This window comes from Periplaneta americana, chromosome 14 (assembly GCF_040183065.1).
Source record: "Periplaneta americana isolate PAMFEO1 chromosome 14, P.americana_PAMFEO1_priV1, whole genome shotgun sequence".
NCBI classification, from domain to species: domain Eukaryota; kingdom Metazoa; phylum Arthropoda; class Insecta; order Blattodea; family Blattidae; genus Periplaneta; species Periplaneta americana.
Window position 1 is genome coordinate 90,018,738 of NC_091130.1, and position 19,211 is coordinate 90,037,948.

General features: G+C 34.0%; 1 protein-coding gene across 1 annotated transcript in view; it reads right to left on the bottom strand.

Moving 5' to 3' along the window:
- The window catches only part of l(3)80Fj (lethal (3) 80Fj), a 499,933-nt gene that overhangs the window by 221,316 nt on the left and 259,406 nt on the right, over positions 1–19,211 (bottom strand). The window contains exon 21 of the mRNA XM_069845727.1: positions 12,124–12,318. Coding sequence (XP_069701828.1) covers positions 12,124–12,318 — 195 coding nt within the window. The remainder of the gene's footprint in view (positions 1–12,123; positions 12,319–19,211) is intronic.

Consider the following 19,211-nt stretch of genomic DNA (forward strand, 5'->3'; position numbering starts at 1 on the left):
CTACAGAGCCCTTAAAGTTGATGTTGAAATTGCAAAGAAGAACACTGAATATGTGGTACTGTGTACGGATATGCAGCAAGTAATCTTCTGTCCTACACTTCACCATTCTTCTGTATTTTACCAAAGACAGTTTGCTACCTACAATCAGGGTATCCATAACATGGGAGAAGATACAGCCTTTTTCTTCGTATGGAATGAGTCAGTGGCTAAAAAAGGTTCTTCAGAAGTTACGTCGTGCATTCTGAAGTACATCGACCTACATTTCCAGCCACTAAAACCAGGCGAGAAGAAGAGGTTAGTAGTGTGGTCTGATCGTTGCATCGGTCAAAATAATAACTGGCGATGCTTAGCTCTCTATCATTACCTCATTAGGAATAAATATTTAACAACCATTGATCAGAAGTTCTTGGTTAGTGGACACAGTTTTCTTCCCTGAGACAGGGATTTTGCATTAATAGAGAGAAGAAAGAAAAAAATCCACAGTCTATCACCCTAAACAGTGGGTCGAAGTGGTAGTTAATGCTAGTCCTGGATTTTCCGCATATTATAGGCCTATGGACACAGATAATTTTATTGATCTGTCACTCATAGACGGCATGCTTAAAAGAGATCCTAAATTTAAGATTACTTTCATGCTTTTGGATCCAGTTTTTAGAAGAGGAGCCAAATAGACTCAGAACTCGAGCAAGCCATAATATTCTTCAACCATGGTAAACCTAGGAGTTCTTGGCAACTCACAAACGAAGTAATAAGCTAATTCCACTCCCAACAGTTATAGCTCAACTGTACAATGGAGATATGGCAATAAAGAAAGCAAAGAAAGTGGATTTGTTGCATATGTGCAAGTTCATTCCTCTCCAATTTCGTGAATTCTATCAAAATCTTAGAGTGACAATAGGACGGAAGTTTCATAAAAAAAACTCTCAAAGTAGCTGAGTGAAATTGACAATATAACATTTGAAAATGAATCATTATTGATTGTGACCTTTACACTTCTTATTATAGCATTTTAAATTAGTTGTAGGTTAGATCATTTTTCCATTCTTCAGGGATAGATCGTTTTTCCATTCTTCAGGGATAGATCGTTTTTCCATTCAATTTTGCATTAATGTGTTGATATTTAATAGTAATATATTATTTTGCGTACAGTTTGACTCAAATGTGTTTAAAATAGAATGCAATACTACAAGTATGTATGCTTGGCTTAAGATATTAACCTTCAAATAAGAATAAAATGTTTTTTTCGTTTCCTCAACAATTTGTCATTTGTGGGTTAGATCTCTTTTCGGGGTAACTATTCAATTAGGTTATTTTATGTATTATTATTAATTGTAATTATTGTGTTAAATTGTATTGTGTATTCTTATTGTATTGTGTATAAAAAATTGTATTGTGTATTGTATAATTGTATTATGTATTGTAATTTTATTGTGTATTGTTTATATTGTGTATACCATTGCCACCAGGTGCTTGTCCACTTGCAACATACATACATACGTACGTAACGCAGTAGAAGCTCTCTCTACACAGAATGAAGAACTTAACAATGATAAGGGAGATCTGAAACCAAAATTTGAATTTCAAGATAGGAAAAAATGCAAGAACCTTGTTGTTGAAATTGGTTCTGAATTAAGAAAACAAATACTAGGGAAAAAACTAAAAGCTGGTTGGAATATGTGTAACTGGCATGACTACATAAAAGTCACCCGCTGTTACAAGTGCTGCAAGTTCAATCATCTTGCCAAAGATTGCAAGAGAATTCAAACATGCCCGAATTGCACTGGAAATCACACATTAAAGGAGTGCCAGGAGAGAAAAGAGAATTACAAATGTATAAATTGTGTCAATTACAATAAATATAACAGCGACAACAGCATGAACGAGAACCACTCTGCGCTAGACAAAGATTGTCCTTGCCATCAAACAGTACTTAAATGGTACCAACTAAACACTGACTATTAGAATGGATTACCATGGACTCACGTGTTTCCAGATTAATCTGCAACATTCGAGAACAGCGACTAGCAATTTAGTGCAGCTTATTAAAAATCAGGGCATTGACATAACATTCATTCAGGATTCCTACACTATTAATAATGAATTGTCAGGAATATCGAAAACAATGAGGACATATACAAGTGGCCATAGAAGAAAGAGAGCAGCGGTAATTGTCAATAACAAAGATATTGACGTTACAACAATCAGGCAAATCTCAGATGAAGATTGCATAGTCGTTGAAGTTAATTACAAGAAGAAAGTATTTTTTGCCTCAAGCATGTACTTTGATAGAGTTTCAAACATAGAGGAAGATATTAGGAAAGCTGAAAGAATTCTCACACACATTAAGGGAAGAAGGCTACTAATTCTTGCTGACACGAATGTTAGAAATAAGCTATGGTATGACAACATAAACAATGAGCGTGGAAGGCTTTTTGAAGAATTCCTTACCATTAACACCTTGCACATACTGAACGAAAATACGGAAATACCATCATATGAGACGGCAAGAGGCAGAAGTTGGATTGATTTAACAATCACAAATAACATACTTCTAGGGCACATAACGGATTGGAAAATAGCGGAGGAAGAGAGCTGTTCCGACCACAGGATAATATCTTTCAAGATAGGCGAAGTGAACAGAGACAAGACAAGCATCTACCACAGAGCCTGATATATCGTTAAAGAAGAAAATTACGAAAAATTTGATCACCTACTAGCAACACAGCTTAGTACAACATTCGGGTGTGAAATTAATGCTAAACAGTTAGACGAAGAACTAGCCAACAAGATGAAATCTTATGAAGATACGGAATTACTAGTTAACAAATTACAAAATTGCATAAGTGAATCATGTAAAGGATCTTCTAGAATAAGTATGGGAAAAGCAGTGAAGCATAGTGGCAAATCTGTTCCGTGGTGGACACCGGAATTAACTGTGCTTCGAAAGAAGGTGAACGCACTTAGGAGGCGATATCAAAGGACACAAAACAACGAGCAACTGTGACAGGACATAAAAATTAAGTACCTAGAAGGTAGTCGGCAGTACCAGTCAAAAATAAATATGGAGAAAATCAAATCAGGAAAACAATTCTGTACCAATACTAAAGGATCCAATCCATGGAATATTGTGTATAAATTAGCAGCTAATAAATTAAGAGGACGAAGTTCACTTACTACACTCCGAAAGAACGATGGTACTTACACTACCGACACAGCAAGCACAATAGAATATATGATGGCTCACTTTGTCCCAGATGACAGCGAACATGATGACAGTGAAAAGCACAAACAATTAAGGAAACAAACTACGGCTACCTTACAATATATGATAGACCATATTGTACCTGAAGACAGCAGACATGATGACAATGAACTTCAAGCCCAGTTGAGGAGGCAAATAGCAGAAACATTGACTATGCCGAACAATGTGGCATTCACACAGGAGGAGATCCTTCGCATCCTACAAAATTTTGATCCCACAAAATTGCCCGGAGAGGACGGTCTGTCCAGTGATATTATACTGAGATCCTTCAAACAATTTCCTAAATTCTTCACTACAATCTATAACATATGTCTTGAAACTGGACACTTCCCAAAAATCTGGACACGATCTACAATAATCCCAATAGTTAAACCTGGAAGAGAGACATGTGACAGTGTGTCAAAATATCGACCCATCAGCTTAATCAATGTTGGTGGCAAAGTGCTGGAGAAGCTAATGATAGATCGAATACAACATCACATAAATTCAAACAAGTTGTCTAGCACACGACAATTTGGATTTACACCCCAGAAAAGTACAATAGACGCCATAATGGCAGTAAAACACTTCGTACTACAAAGCCTGCAAACCAACAGCTATGTTGCCTTAATCAGCCTGGATGTACAAGGTGCATTTGCATCAGAATAAGTGTTGATATAAAATTGGATCCCCCCCTCCTGCTGGGTCAAAAAAAGATGTATTTAGGTTTCGGTCAGTTAATAATACTTTCGGTCAGAAAGTACTGGTAGTGATAATAATAATAATAATAATAATAATAATAATAATAATAATAATAATAATAATAATAATGCTGTAATAGCTACTGATCATACGAAAAGTGGAATTCGTTCTGGTTTTATATTAATTGGTTTTATATTAATTGTTGTGGAGATAAAATTAACAGCTCCTAAAATTAAGGATACACCTGCTAAATGTAATGAAAAAATTGCTAGATCAACAGATGCTCCAGCATGAGCAATACCTCTTGCTAGTGGTGGGTAGACTGTTCATCCTGTACCTGCACCTCTTTCTACTATACTACTGGCTAGTAATAAGGTTAATGAAGGTGGTAATAATCAGAATCTTATATTATTTATTCGTGGGAAGGCTATATCTGGAGCCCCTAATATTAATGGTACTAGTCAATTACAAAAACCTCCAATTATAATCGGTATCACTATAAAGAAAATTATAATGAAGGCATGAGCAGTAACAATTACATTATAAATTTGATCATCCCCAATCAGTGAGCCTGGTTGTCCAAGTTCAGCACGAATTAGTATTCTTAATGATGTTCCTACTATACCTGACCAGGCACCAAAAATAAAATACAAAGTTCCAATATCTTTATGATTTGTTGAGAATATTCATCGTTGCAAAATTAGTAGAATGGCTGAGATTAAATAGGTGATAGATTGTAAATCTATTAAGGAGAATTGCTTCTCTTCTACTATCAAGAATGAATAAATTTATTAGAGGTCTTATATTCATATTTTGTATGATAATAGAATGCAATTCTATAGGAGTAAATTGGTTACTAAGGCTTAAAGAAATTTAATCTTTATTTATAGCTTTGAAGGATATTAGTTTAAAATTAACTTAAAGCCTTTAAAAGACATTTATTACTAATGTGCATAATATTAAACCTAATATGGAAATTGAAGATAAAATTATTCCAACTGGAATAATTTTATTATTATGAAATTGGATATTTCATTTTGGTTCAATATATAGAATTATAAAGCTTGCATAGCAAATTCGTAAGTAATAATATAATGTTATCCAGGGGCGTATTTTGCGGGCTACCGGGGGTAGCCCAAGGAAATTACAAAAGAAAAAGTTTATAATATAACATAATGTAATAATTTTGTATTATTAGTTTTACCATAGTAATTAAAATTAAAGTAATTGTTAGATATATTTTGTGTAATAATAGGGTCAGCGGTAGCCCAAACCCTTTAACCAGTATACGCCACTGATGTTATCAATGACATAACCACTATTAACGAAATAATAAAGTTTATTTCGTTAATAATTATATGTTGAATAATAATTCATTTTGGTAAAAATCCTAAGAATGGGGAAGTCCTCCTAATGATAGTAAAGTGGTAAATATTAAGAATTTTACTGTAGATATTTCACTTCCTATTAAAAATGTTTGATTAATAAATGAAATTTGATGTGATCTAACAATTGTAATGATTGTTAAAGTTAAAATTGAATAGATTAGGAAATAAATAATTCATATGTTTTCTCCAATGTTTATAGCTACTAGCATTCACCCTATATGATTAATTGAAGAGTATGTTAAGATTTTTCGGATTGAAATTTGATTTAACCCACCAATAGATCCAATAATAACTGATGTTAAAATAATAGTTCACATGAATATATTTATGGTTAGTGAATATGAAATTAATATTAGGGGTGCAATTTTTTGAATAGTTATTAAGATGAAACAATTGTGTCATCTTAATCCTTCTATAATACTTGGGAATCATCAGTGAAATGGGGCAGCTCCACCTTTTAGCAATAAAGGTGTATTAATAATTATTGACATTAAATAATTATTAGAAAATGTGTATAATTCTTCAATTATTGATTTTCTAATAATTAGAAATAGTAGAGTTGATGACGCTAGAGCTTGTACAATAAAGTACTTTATTGAGGCTTCTGTTGTGTATACATTTTTATTAGATGATATTAGAGGAATAAATGATAATAAATTAATTTCTAATCCTATTCATGCCCCTAATCATGAATTTGATGAAATTGAAATTAATATACCGCTTATTAGAGTTGTTAATAAGAGGATTTTTGTTGAATTGTTGGTCATTAGAGAAGAGAGGATTTCCTCTATAAATGGGGTATGAACCCATTAGCTTACTTAGCTTACTTTTCTAATATAATGTATATTTTATCATACATTTTGGTGTATGGTGCACAAAAATGTTTGATGTTTTAGGTAATAGTTTAATTCTGTTAAATGTAATAAAGGTAATTTATATTACTTTATTTATCCCATCACGATAACCCTTTACTCAGGCACTTTACTTTTGTTACTTTTAAGAGGATGTTTTCTTTGTCGGTCCTGTATTTATAACTTATAATGGATGTTCTATTAATTACTGGTAACTCGATTTTTTATTATTATAAGGTTTTATATATATATATATATATATATATATATATATATATAAATTAATTACTTAAATATAATAACCTATTTTACCAGAAAATAGGTTTATTTATATTATAATAATTAATTTATATATAATACAGATTATCTATGAATATACAGCATTATTGTTGAAAGATAAAGGTATATATATATATATATATGATTTATATTAATATAAATCCAAATTATTAGTATTATGTGGCCTAGTATTATGAGTAACTTAAGACAGAAGAATTGTCCTAAAAACTTGTACACATTAACTATGGACTACTTCCAGAACAGGAAGGCAAGCCTATGCACCAACGGATACAGCACGGAAAAAGCAGTGGAGAAAGGATGCCCACAAGGTTCATGCTGCGGGCCTGACCTGTGGAATATTCTGTACGATCATCTACTACAATTGGACTACACACAACACTCTGAAGTAATCGCCTTTGCAGACGATTTACTTGTTATGACGAAAGGTGGAAGCATAGTGGAATCGGAAAACTACGCAAATCAAGATGTAATGAAAATCGAATGGTGGGCTCGAGATAATAAAATCAAATTCAATGCAATAAAGTCTAAAGTGCTAGTTATTACCAGGAAGAAAAGACATAACGAGGTCATAAACATCTACATTAACAACAAACCAATAGACCAAGTTAATGAATTAAAGTATCTTGGAGTGTATCTAGACAGATCATTCAAATTTAACAAGCACATAGATTATATACACGACAAAGCAATCGCATTAATACATATGCTCTCAAAATCGGCAAAGCTTAGCTGGGGCCCAGGACATAAAGCTCTATATACAATACACAAAGGAGCAATAGAACCAATCCTGACATATGGAGCACCGGTGTGGGAGGAAGCCCTACGACAGTCCAGAAACGTTAGTAAACTACAACGCATCCAAAGGTTATGTAATATTAAAATCATCAAAGCATATAGAATCATTTCATTTGATACGTTCTGCATTATAGCCGGCATCCAACCCATCAACATCACAATAGATGGTAATATTCAACTATATAAAGCAACACACGGAGCGAGAGATTATGACACACCCCTAGAACCAGTAAATTGGAACCATCCTGCACAAGATAAGTCTATCATAGGAACTCAGGACAACACAACCTACGCAATAGAAATCTACACAGATGGGAGCAAGACAGAAGACAAAGTAGGAGCAGCTGCAGCAATATTCCAAAGAGAGGAACTCATCTGCCAGTTGAAGTACAGATTACATGCAAGATGCTCTAACAATCAGGCTGAGCAAGTTGCGATCTGGAAAGCACTACAGGAACTGCAAAGAATGGAGAAGATACCGGATGAAGAGCGAGTGGCAGCTGTGTATACTGACAGCAACATCACAATATCCTTGCTGAAGAGAAACACAAAGCACAACACACTAATAGCTCACATTCATAATACTCTTTCTGCACTACAACAGAGAAACTGGACAATCCATTTTGGCTAGGTTAAGGCCCATGCTGGCTTGTATGGAAACGAACTCGCTGACAGACTGGCAAAAGCAGCATCCACGGGAGGTGAAGTAATATACAAGAAAATCCCAAACTCGACAATCAAATCAGAAATATCACGATTAGGACTTCAGAAATGGCAAGAATGTTGGAATAATACCACAAAAGGAGCGCTGAGCAAAGCATTTTTCCCTTCCGTCATGGACAGATTAAAAACAAAACTCCTGGTAACACCGGAATTCACTGCCATTATGACAGGTCACGGGAAAACCAATTCATATTTACACCGCTTCCATCTCAAAGATGATCCAGCCTGCACATGCCACAGAGGACAACAACGGTGAACCACCTAATCTACGGATGTCCCAATATGACAAATCAAAGATCCATCCTCATAAAAGAGATATCACAAAATGGAGGAACCTGGCCAGTCACTAATCAGCAATTAACATCCAGGCACCTACGAGCATTTCGGAAATATATTCAAGCCATGAACATCTAGAACAAACCATTACACCATCACTAAATAACTCAGCACATAATAACTCTATTTGGAAAAAAAAAAAAAAAAAAAACGCACGCACACACACACACACACACACTCTCTCTCTCTCTCTCTCTCTCTCTCTCTCTCGCGCGAAACCAAGACTCTCCTGAAACTACAAGAAAGCAAACCGGAATAAATTTATTGAAGATCTAGAATTTAAATGTGCAAATTTCAAGACAGGTGAAAGAGCTACAACTGATAAGGTTGTAAAGGATTTCTGTAGCATCGCCCTTAATATAGCAAGACAAAACATCCCAAGAAGAAGAATTTAACTGTAAACCATTCTGAAGCACAAAACTTGCTTAAAAATAATTCGAAATAGGCAAGACTTCAAAATGGGGGGGGGGGGAGGGGAAATTGAGATGATGATGATGATGATGATGATGATGATGATGATATACACTGCAGGAAAACTGCTGCAAACTTCAAACAATAAATTATTCAGTCAAAGAGACAGACTTTTGAGAATTTCACTACAAATACTGACTACAGGAAAGATAGCACCAAAAGTTCATAAATTGATTGGTATTATAAAGAATAAAAAAAAAAAACAAATCCTAAGAAAGAATGTATAAACAGGACCGCGTTTTTTTTTTTGGTGTTAATTTTTTTTTAATTTCGTAAAAAATATATAAAATGTCATGTTAATGATTAAAAATATGGCAGTAATTTCGTGATAATTTTCACTGCCATAAACTTATACATAATGTTACTAATTCAATTAATGATTTTATACAAGGCATAATATTTGCAATATTTATGGGAAAATAAAGTTTAAAAATAGTAAATAATAAATTTACCTTCTGAAAATCACCTTATTCGGTTATATATTACAAAAATTGAAATGTAAAACAAAGTTGTCCTTAAATTCTTTTTCAACACACAAAAAATAAGTAAAATAGACCGAAAAACATTAAACATAACATTAGGAATCATTTTAATGTTTCCTCTATGGACATTTTTAAAATAAACTTTTCTCTTCAGGAACTTCAATGAGGCATCAAACAACTGAAAGTACGCAAAAGTCCAATACCAGATATGATTTCATGAGAAATTATTCAACATTTTGGACCTTCAGCATTAAAAGTGTCTTAGAATTCTTAGAATTGTCAACCTCTCCTGGTTTACAATAGTTACTGTTATGTGGAGAAAAGCCATTATTATTTTTTATTCTGAAGGCACATAAAACACCAAGTCAAATAGATAACTACCGTTCGATTTCTCTTACAAGTATTCTTGCAAAATTAATGGAGAAAATTATTTATAATCGATTTGTTCGGTATCTTGAAAGTCAAATTGCTCAATTGATGATTAGACTGAACTGAAAGGAAAAGGTATTAAACATTAAACGTAAACAAACAACAACTCTTCTCGTCTCTTACAAACATCTCAGCAAACAAACAGTGGTGAACACATTCACATATATTGACGTAAGCCCACACAAAAACATTGGCTGCGTTCAGCTAGGACAGCACTAATTCAGTTATTCATTTTTGCTGAGTTACAGCAGCTGTGAGTTGCTGTATGGCCAGATTGCAAAATGTCCGCTGTGTTTACAAAGAAAGACGCCATTGTTCCGTCTACTCTGGAATATAAGACTGCCTACCCTCTCCACTATTGCTGGCTTGCAGCGGACTTGCAGCAAAAAATTTTGCTACGAAAAATGGCGGCTGCTATTTCAGTGCTGTCGGTCAGCAAGGTGTTCAATGCTGTCGCTATTTCAGCGCTAACTCAGTGCTGTCCCGGCTGAATGCAGCCATTTTCAATGATAACTTCGAAACGATGCGTCAAAAGACATAGGTTGTTTAACAAAAAGGGTTCCTTATTGTTAGGTCTATCACCCCTCAGAGTTTGTCAAAGAGGTTTTGAATCACCCTGTATAACGCAGTAAATACAGGATAGCGCTTATCAACAATGATTTAGGTTTTTTTAGGTACTAAGGTCCAATTTTTTTTTTTTTTAGGTTCAACAGAATTACATATATACGACTCCTACGATTATGATTCGGAAATGTATTGAAGAAATTAGGGGTTCAGAAGCAAGAAAAAACAATAGGTAAAAACCTACAAATCCGGTCCCTACCTAGGAGTAAACAGTAAGCTGATAAAGAAGTGTTTACTGTTCGTATCAGCAAGTTGTATGAGATAGTGGTCAATACAGGTGTACAGGAGGTGCTGAAAGTGTTGTACTCATATAAATACTGTGAAAGTGTTAATAATATGCAGTGTATTTCTTACACATAGTATATATATATATATATATATATATATATATATATATATATATATATATATTAGCCTCATTCATTGCATTTTCTCTTGTAACATGACCTCACTCACAGACGAAACAGTAGGCTATATACTAACAACTAGAGCAATTAGAGATACTAGCGTTCGTCTCTTGCATTCACGGGATGCAAATTTAACTTGGGGGGGGGCATAATGCATACATAGTGAAGATGACGTTCATGCATGCCTGCCCTGGGTTATTAGGTCCAAGTGAGGAAGCAGTCGATCAAGTGAGAGATGCCTTTCAATGTAGCTCCATGAAGTCAATGCCTGGACATTTATCTCACAAAATCGATCACTTCTTGTCTGATCTTCTCGATCACCAAACTTAACTTCCTTGAATGTTTTCCTATGGGGATTCGTTAAAGTCACTTTGTATGCGCCACCCTTGCTCCGAGAGTTACAGGAATTATTTGACAGCATCACCAAAGCTATCGAGGTAGACATGGCAATGCTGCAATGTGTATGGACTGAATTAGTTTATAGGATAGGCATCTCTCATATCATGAGGGGTGACCATATTGAGCATGTTACAAAATTCTCAAGTTTTCTCTTTACACTGCTAATCACTATTTTATCCTATATTAAATTGTTACTGTGCAGTGATATCAGGAAATCCTGGAGTAAACTACAAATCATACAGTATTTTATCCAGTAACTTCATTTCACAATATGTTTTCTTGACATTTTTTAGCATGCAAGTTATTTGTATCTTGGGTTCGCCTCCCAGCCTCCTCCCCATCAATTCTTCAATTTTAAATGTCTGCACTCTGCAATTGAATTTAGGCTGAAATTGCAGTTCTTCTTTTCTTGTATTCTTCTTCTACATTTATGCAAAAAATCAATCACTTATTTCCAACATATGTTTGGTACTGTTTGACTGCAGATGCTTCTTAGTTTGAATATCAATCAGGATACTCCTGTATTATAATCTACATATTGATGGCTCAGAACGAGACTGTTACAACTCAAAAATTGAGATTTTTCAGTAGAGCCATTTAAAGTTTTCCATTGTATATGGAAAATCAGAGAATCATGGCACAACAATGTGTATTTATGTCCCATTAGGAAATTTTTAGAGTTTTAACACTTTCACATAGCATGTTCTCAATTCAAGTGTTCAAATGATGGTAATAACTCAAAAAGTGAATTTTTTTAGTTGTAACAGTCTTGTTCTGAGCCATCGATATCTACAAAAAAAAAAAAAAGCATGATTTTCATAAATACTATACACATGAACTAAGTTATTATTAGACTGACGAATATTTCTTTTAACAATTCTGATTTTCTTATAAAATAAATACTGGTAATATGAAGTGTCAACCAAAATCTATGAACAACAGTAGAACTAATTATTTAATCAATAGGCAGATTACCTGCTGCGATGGTGTAGACAGAGCATCAATAAGTTTCCCAACAATTGGCTTCACTTTGCGATCATCTCTTTCCAGATGTCTGGCAAGTGAACCCATTAGAATTACCACAGACTGTCGAACAGCATCAAAACTTCCAGAATCTGGTGCTTTATCCAGAAACTCTTCAAAAACAGGCAGCAGACTATTGACAGTTTCCTGCAATCATATTCATTTTCATGTTAAACAGCAAATAGCCATTAGCAAGAACAAGGACCTTTCAGTAGCATTACACAAAGTACACATTACTTCTACTTTGGTGCATCTATTGACTACAGTCATGTTTTAAGTGCTACTGTCACACTTCCTAATACAATCTTGATATTTGGTGAAGTTCGTTGATAATCATGAGACGATTCATTTACAAATTTCTGATATTACTTTCATAAGGAAAAGGTAACAGTATCTACCGAATGGCTCAGGCATCACGTGACATCAACATGAAAATAATGGCATCAGCTGGTTGCAAGTGTAACAGTACCAATCCTAATCGGACATGCTCTGTAGTCAACGAAAAGTAACAGTGAAAACAAATGTGAACTGAAATCAGCAATTTTTTAATCACTTTCTGAAACTCGCTTTGGAGCATCAGAAATTGTATTCATATTCTCTTCTAACACCTTAAACCTGACACAGTTCTTTAAATGTTCCAGCAATGATTCATGCTTCTGAAATAGATGTGTAATTTTCTATAAATCACTGACACAATTGCAATTCAATGCTTCATTTACGTCAATTAATAAACACAGCCAACAGCATAAGTTTTGCTGGCACACAACCATTTTTGTACAACATTCCACTGGGATTTAAATTTCCTAATGAAAGGTTTTGCGTTGTCTATTTTTATCACTTAAAACCACTATAAAACCACAAAATATTTAATACACTAAAATTAATACACAATACATTCCTGTAATTTGAAATATATTCGAAGTTTCATGACACAGAATATGATGTCTCTTTAGTTGTACCACTACAAACATGTATAACCACTACGTAGAACACTCCCACAATATAGTATTCAAATACTAGCTGACATGAAATGAATACTTTGCCTGTATTGTGTCAGTTGCCATGGCAATGTAGGACACTACCCTTGATCCAACCTCAATGCAAGACCAGACATGAGTTGTTCATATCTGGCTTCATGAGCGCATCAATAGTTGATTTCATTGTGCTTCAAAGAGAAATCCTGTATATGAAAAGAGCATTAATGGTAGTATTTTGAGCAGCAGCACAAAATATCGAATATCATTTATAAAATCTTAATAATATATATATATACATACATATAAAGAAGTAGCGAATCGGTGATTCAAACTCTTTGATGGAGACTGCGCTGCTACTATACTAACATAATATATCCATTTTCAATTTCATTACAAAGCCGGCTCTAAAGTAATCATTCTCTAACACACAAATACTTCTCCAAATAAATGAAAATAGTGACTGTTATTAAGTAACTGAAGATTTCAATATTAAGTTCCTTCCATTCCACAGTGGTCCAGGAACCCTGAAAACCTGGCCAAAACCCTTTTTGTCTATGAAGAGTTAAATCCATCAGTTTTCTTGAGACAAGAATATTATTTTAGGACAAAAATAAGAAAAACATTTACATGAATAATGATTGTGAGGAGTACAGCTTCAAGTAGTAAAAAATTTAGTGTTTTGAATATTTTTTTCTTGGTGTATAGAGTTACAAGAAATATTACAATATAATCATTCTACTTTATCTCAAGACCATTATCGATTTTTTAACTTGATTATTGATACAGGTTTCAATTTTTCAAAATAGCGACTGCTTTCTGTTCCAAAGTTCGGCACTCTAATCCTAACTCTAGTAATTTTCAACTTTTCGATGTTCTGTTTTCTTCAGTTTTAAACCAAAAGATAGGTTTACAAATCTACCACCATTCAATATTCTGGGTAAATATATAATATCTTTAATCTACATTTAAAATTAAGAAACTGATTTTAAAGTATTTTTTCTAATAATTTTTTTTCTAAACAATTTATCCAACATAAGAGCATAATGTTTATCAAGGAAAATAGAATAGAAGGTAGGGGTCATCAGTCCCTTCAGCTCTGCTCGTGACGTCATCTGCCGTCAAGGCTGGGCCTTTAAACATGCCTCGTACTATGGAAAGCAATGCACCAAAGATATTTATGACACTCATAAAAAGGCCATTGTGATCCCAAATAATTTTTCAATTATTGTAGACTCTTTAGACATTGTTAAAACACTTATTCCTTTACAACAATGATATGAAAATAATACAGAAGGACTCTCTAAGAAGAATATTATGTTATTGTGCTCACATTACATAGTTGACAATTTTCTTAATTTTCTTCGCTGTTCTACAGCTACTTGTAGACGATTTACTTTTCTGCCCTTGTCGGCATTTGTTGAGAACTTTCATGATGATCGAGTTCTGGAGTATCATTCAATAACGAATGGATCTATCGGCCTACTAGAGATCTTTTCGTTCAGTATATTAGCAAATGTTTGTGCTATGTTTTTGAACTTGTTTAATGTAGTCCCATGCTACTCCTCAAAACACTTTTCAAATTTGTAAACCACATGAAGCCAGTCAACGGAAGGACGAATATTTCTCCGTGAAACACACTGTAATCAGTTGGATTTCTTACTTTCACAGTTTTTTCTTCACTACAGAAAAGTCTGTTTGCAGTATACACACATAGATATTTCTTCATCAATCGGTACGAAAGATAATCGGCTAACATTTCAATCAATTCACTTTTTTCATAATTATTTAATGCACTTATTAAGGACTGGCAAATTGATTTGGCCACACATTTTATGATCGATAACAAACCCCTTAATACTCTGCTCTACGCAGATGATTTAATTATATTAACTAACACCGAAGACAACTTACAAATGGCAATTCATAGGCTATATCAAAAAGCAAAAGAGTACAATTTAGAAATTTCTATACACAAAACAAAAACCATGGCCTTTATTGATAAAAATTCTATAAAATAGTTATCAATAACTTTGGAGTAGAGCAAGTAAATGCTTTTACTTATCTTGGCTGTAATCTCTCCTATATTCATTCTCGAGATATAGATAATAAATTAGCCAAATTTCAACAGCTGCTAAGAACAATATTAGAAATACGCTGTTTAAGAAGGTCTGGCAAGACACAATTTTGAAATTCTACGAAACAATGGCCATTCCAACTTTGCTATATGGATCAGAAACTTGGACTCTAACAACTAGTCAACTAAAAAGAATAGAAGCAGCTAAGATGAGATTACTAAAACCACTAGCAGGCTACACTCTCTATGACCATAAATATAATGAAGACATTTGACAAGAACTAAATATCGCAGCCATTACAGAGACAATCCACAAATATCGGAGCAACCGACATGAGCATGTTCTACGGATATCAAATGATAGACTACTCAGGAGATTATTAAATTACAGACCCCTTGGATACAGAGGTCGTGGACGCCCGAAGAAGCGATGGAGAGACAGCTTTTTACATGAGATAGCTATTGATGATGATGATGATGATGATGATGATGATGATGATGATGATGATGATGATGATTTCCTTTAAGACTTCGATATAACTGCCATTAGTAAATCCATTGTTAATCGTACGTTTGTTTGTTGATGTTTGATAAATCAGTGTTTCTTAGTGAGTGCTAAAGGGATTAATTTATAAAAAATGCCTTGCAGTTGTGCATCAGCAACATGTAAAACAGAGGAAAAAATTATGGTGATAAAAACGTAATTTACAATCGATTTACTTCCTATAGATACTTTAAGTAACTTCTTTTCAATTTTACTTTGCCAAGTTTGTAATGCAGTTGTACAGTATTTCTTAGTGAGTATAAAAAGGATTAATTTATAAATATTTCTTGCACTTGTGCAATAGCAACATGTAAAAACAGAGGGGAAAAATTGTGGTGATAAAACGTAATTTACAATCGATATCCAAAGGCACAAGTTGTTCGTGAAAGGTGGATATATTTACGTAATGCAGCAGACAGTTTTAGACCTGAAATATCGCATATTTGTTCGATCATTTCGATAATTCTGTTTATCATCGCGATTTTAAAGCAGAATTATTAAGGTTACCACAAAAACTGAAACTAAAGAATTCGGCTGAACCTAATTTAGGTATTCTTACCTAGTAATACACAGTGTGATATCCAAAAGGAGAACGCAATGCATGGTTTTATTTAAGCAATAGGAAAAACTCTTGTGTGAAGTTTTGAAGTCAGGTACATCAAATACATATAGTGAAAGTGAAAATACCGAAGAAAAGATCCATTAAAAAGTTATTAAAATTCGAGCAATGAACGATGAACTGCAAAAATAACTACAAGTAGCAAATGACAGTTGGAACAAAACATTTCAAAATTTGAGAAATAACTTTCAAAATCTAAAATAATTTCTTGTTAAATATGAACAACTCGTTTCAAAATGCCAACATAAAACCACAACTCATGGCTCATGTTAAATTTTGGGACAGTAACGATATTTTTGTAATTGTGGCACTTCATGCAATTTCGAAAAGACGTTCAGACTATGTAAGGAATATTACCCCTTACCCCTTACACGTACTTTACGTAAACGTCTTTCAACAACTGAGTGTAAGCAGGTTTTAATTAAAATGGAGAAAAATATGGTCTTGTGTTACGACAGAATAAAAATAGGCAGTGGACCCAACAAGGAACTGTTTATATGGGTCATAAGTTACAATAAAATTATGGTCAGGTCATACTTGTTCATAGTTTGATGGGGAAATGGAAGCAGTCAATGAATTACAGTTTGATTGTATTATCACGCCTTCATTATTAGAAAAAAATAATAATCTCTTTACAAGCCTCTGGTTTTAAAGTACCATCATTTCTCATAACTATGGTCCTGGAACACAAATATGGTCCATGATACAACTATTCAAAGAACATTGTAGAAGTAATATAGACAGTTCGTAGATAGCTGCAGTGACTTGACTTCAAACTAAGTACAGCAAAAATATAAACGAGGTACTACGTTTTGGACTACAAAATTTGAATGGACCATAGTTGTGTTCCAGGGCCATAGTTATGGGAAATGACGGTACGTGCTTTCGTCAGTGACATGGGTCCTCAAAATCAGAAACTACGGAAAGACTTAGGAATTAATGTAAGTCAGACACATATTTCAAATGATGTGACATCTGGGCGTAGAATCTGAGGTTTGTGTGATATATCGCAATGGAAGTCAAATTGAAGCCTTAAAGTAAATAATTATGAAAAAAGTGAATTGATTGAAATGTTAGCCGATTATCTTTTGTACCGATTGATGAAGAAATATTTATGTGTGTATATTGCAAACAAACTTTTCTATAGTGAAGAAAAAAACTGTGAATGTAAGAAATCCGACTGATTACAGTGTGTTTCACGGAGAAATATTCGTCCTTCCATTGACTGGCTTCGTGTGGTTTACAAATTTGAAAAGTTTTTTGAGGAGTAGCATGGGACTACATTAAACAAGTTCAAAAACATAGCACAAACATTTGCTAATATACTGAACGAAAAGATCTCTAGTACGCCTATAGATCCATTCGTTATTGAATGATACTCCAGAACTCGATCATCATGAAAGTTCTCAACATATGCCGACAAGGGCAGAAAAGTAAATCGTCTACAAGTAGCTGTAGAACAGCGAAGAAAATTAAGAAAATTGTCAACTATGTAATGTGAGCACAATAACATAATATTCTTCTTAGAGAGTCATTCTGTATTATTTTCATATCATTGTTGTAAAGGAATAAGTGTTTTAACAATGTCTAAAGAGCCCACAATAATTGAAAAATTATTTGGGATCACAATGGCCTTTTTATGAGTGTCATAAATATCTTTGGTGCATTGCTTTCCACAGTACAAGGCATGTTTAAAGGCCCAGCCTTGATGGCAGATGACGTCACGAGCAGAGCTGAGGGGGCTGATAGCCCCTACCTTCAATTCTATTTCCCTTGATGTTTATGTTAACACACACAAAAAATTTGGAACTTTCTCTTCAGTAGTTTTAGAGGTATCATTAAAACGGATTTGAAAATTGCAGTTCATAGAAAAACAGGGTACTCTCTCCCCATCACAATTAAAAAAAAAAAAAAAAAAAAACAGCGCAGCATTATGCATACAAATCGTAACATTGGAAGTTATAATATACAGTTTCCCTTAAAAAGAATGAGACGACTCTTGGTCGTCAGAAGTTAAAGTTCTACAGTGTGGTTCACTCGATATCGATGTAGACAGGAAGAAATCTGGTCGGGTATGCGTAGGCCTATTTTCATCCTACTCGAAAGTGCACACTAGTGCAAAATGTTATCAGTTGTCTGTGTATTTCTGGTATAGGTCTCTTTTTACGTTATTGATCGTTTATCTTTAATGAAAGATTGAAAAATACCATGTAACACAAAAGTCATTTGCCAAAGTGCAAAAACAATATTAATTTTGAAATGACAAATGTGGACATATTATGGCAAAGACAGCAAGGAACATTGTAAGGACCACGACAAAGACAACAAGGACCACGACAAGGACAAAGATCAGGACCATGGTTACATACAAGAAACACGACAAACACCACGACAAGGACTGTCACGACATATACCACCATAAGGATTAGAAGGACCAGAACCACGAAAAGGACTATTAGAAAGACAACAAGGACCGCAATAAGGACCAAAATCAGCATCATGATAATATACGACAAGAAATACGACAAACACCACGACAAGTATTGTGATAAATACTACGACATGGACCACGGATAAGGAATTCGAAATTTACCAAGATAAGGACTATGACAAAGACTACAAATACTTATTAAGGACCATGACAAAAGGAGCAAGGAGGACGATAAGGACTATTACAATGCCAACAATGACCACAATAAAGACAACATAGATCACGATAAGGGATATGTCAAAGACAACAAGGACCACGACAAAATAATAAGGATCACGATAAGGAGCATGACAAAGAAAACAAGAACCAATATAAGAAACGCGATATGGATAAAT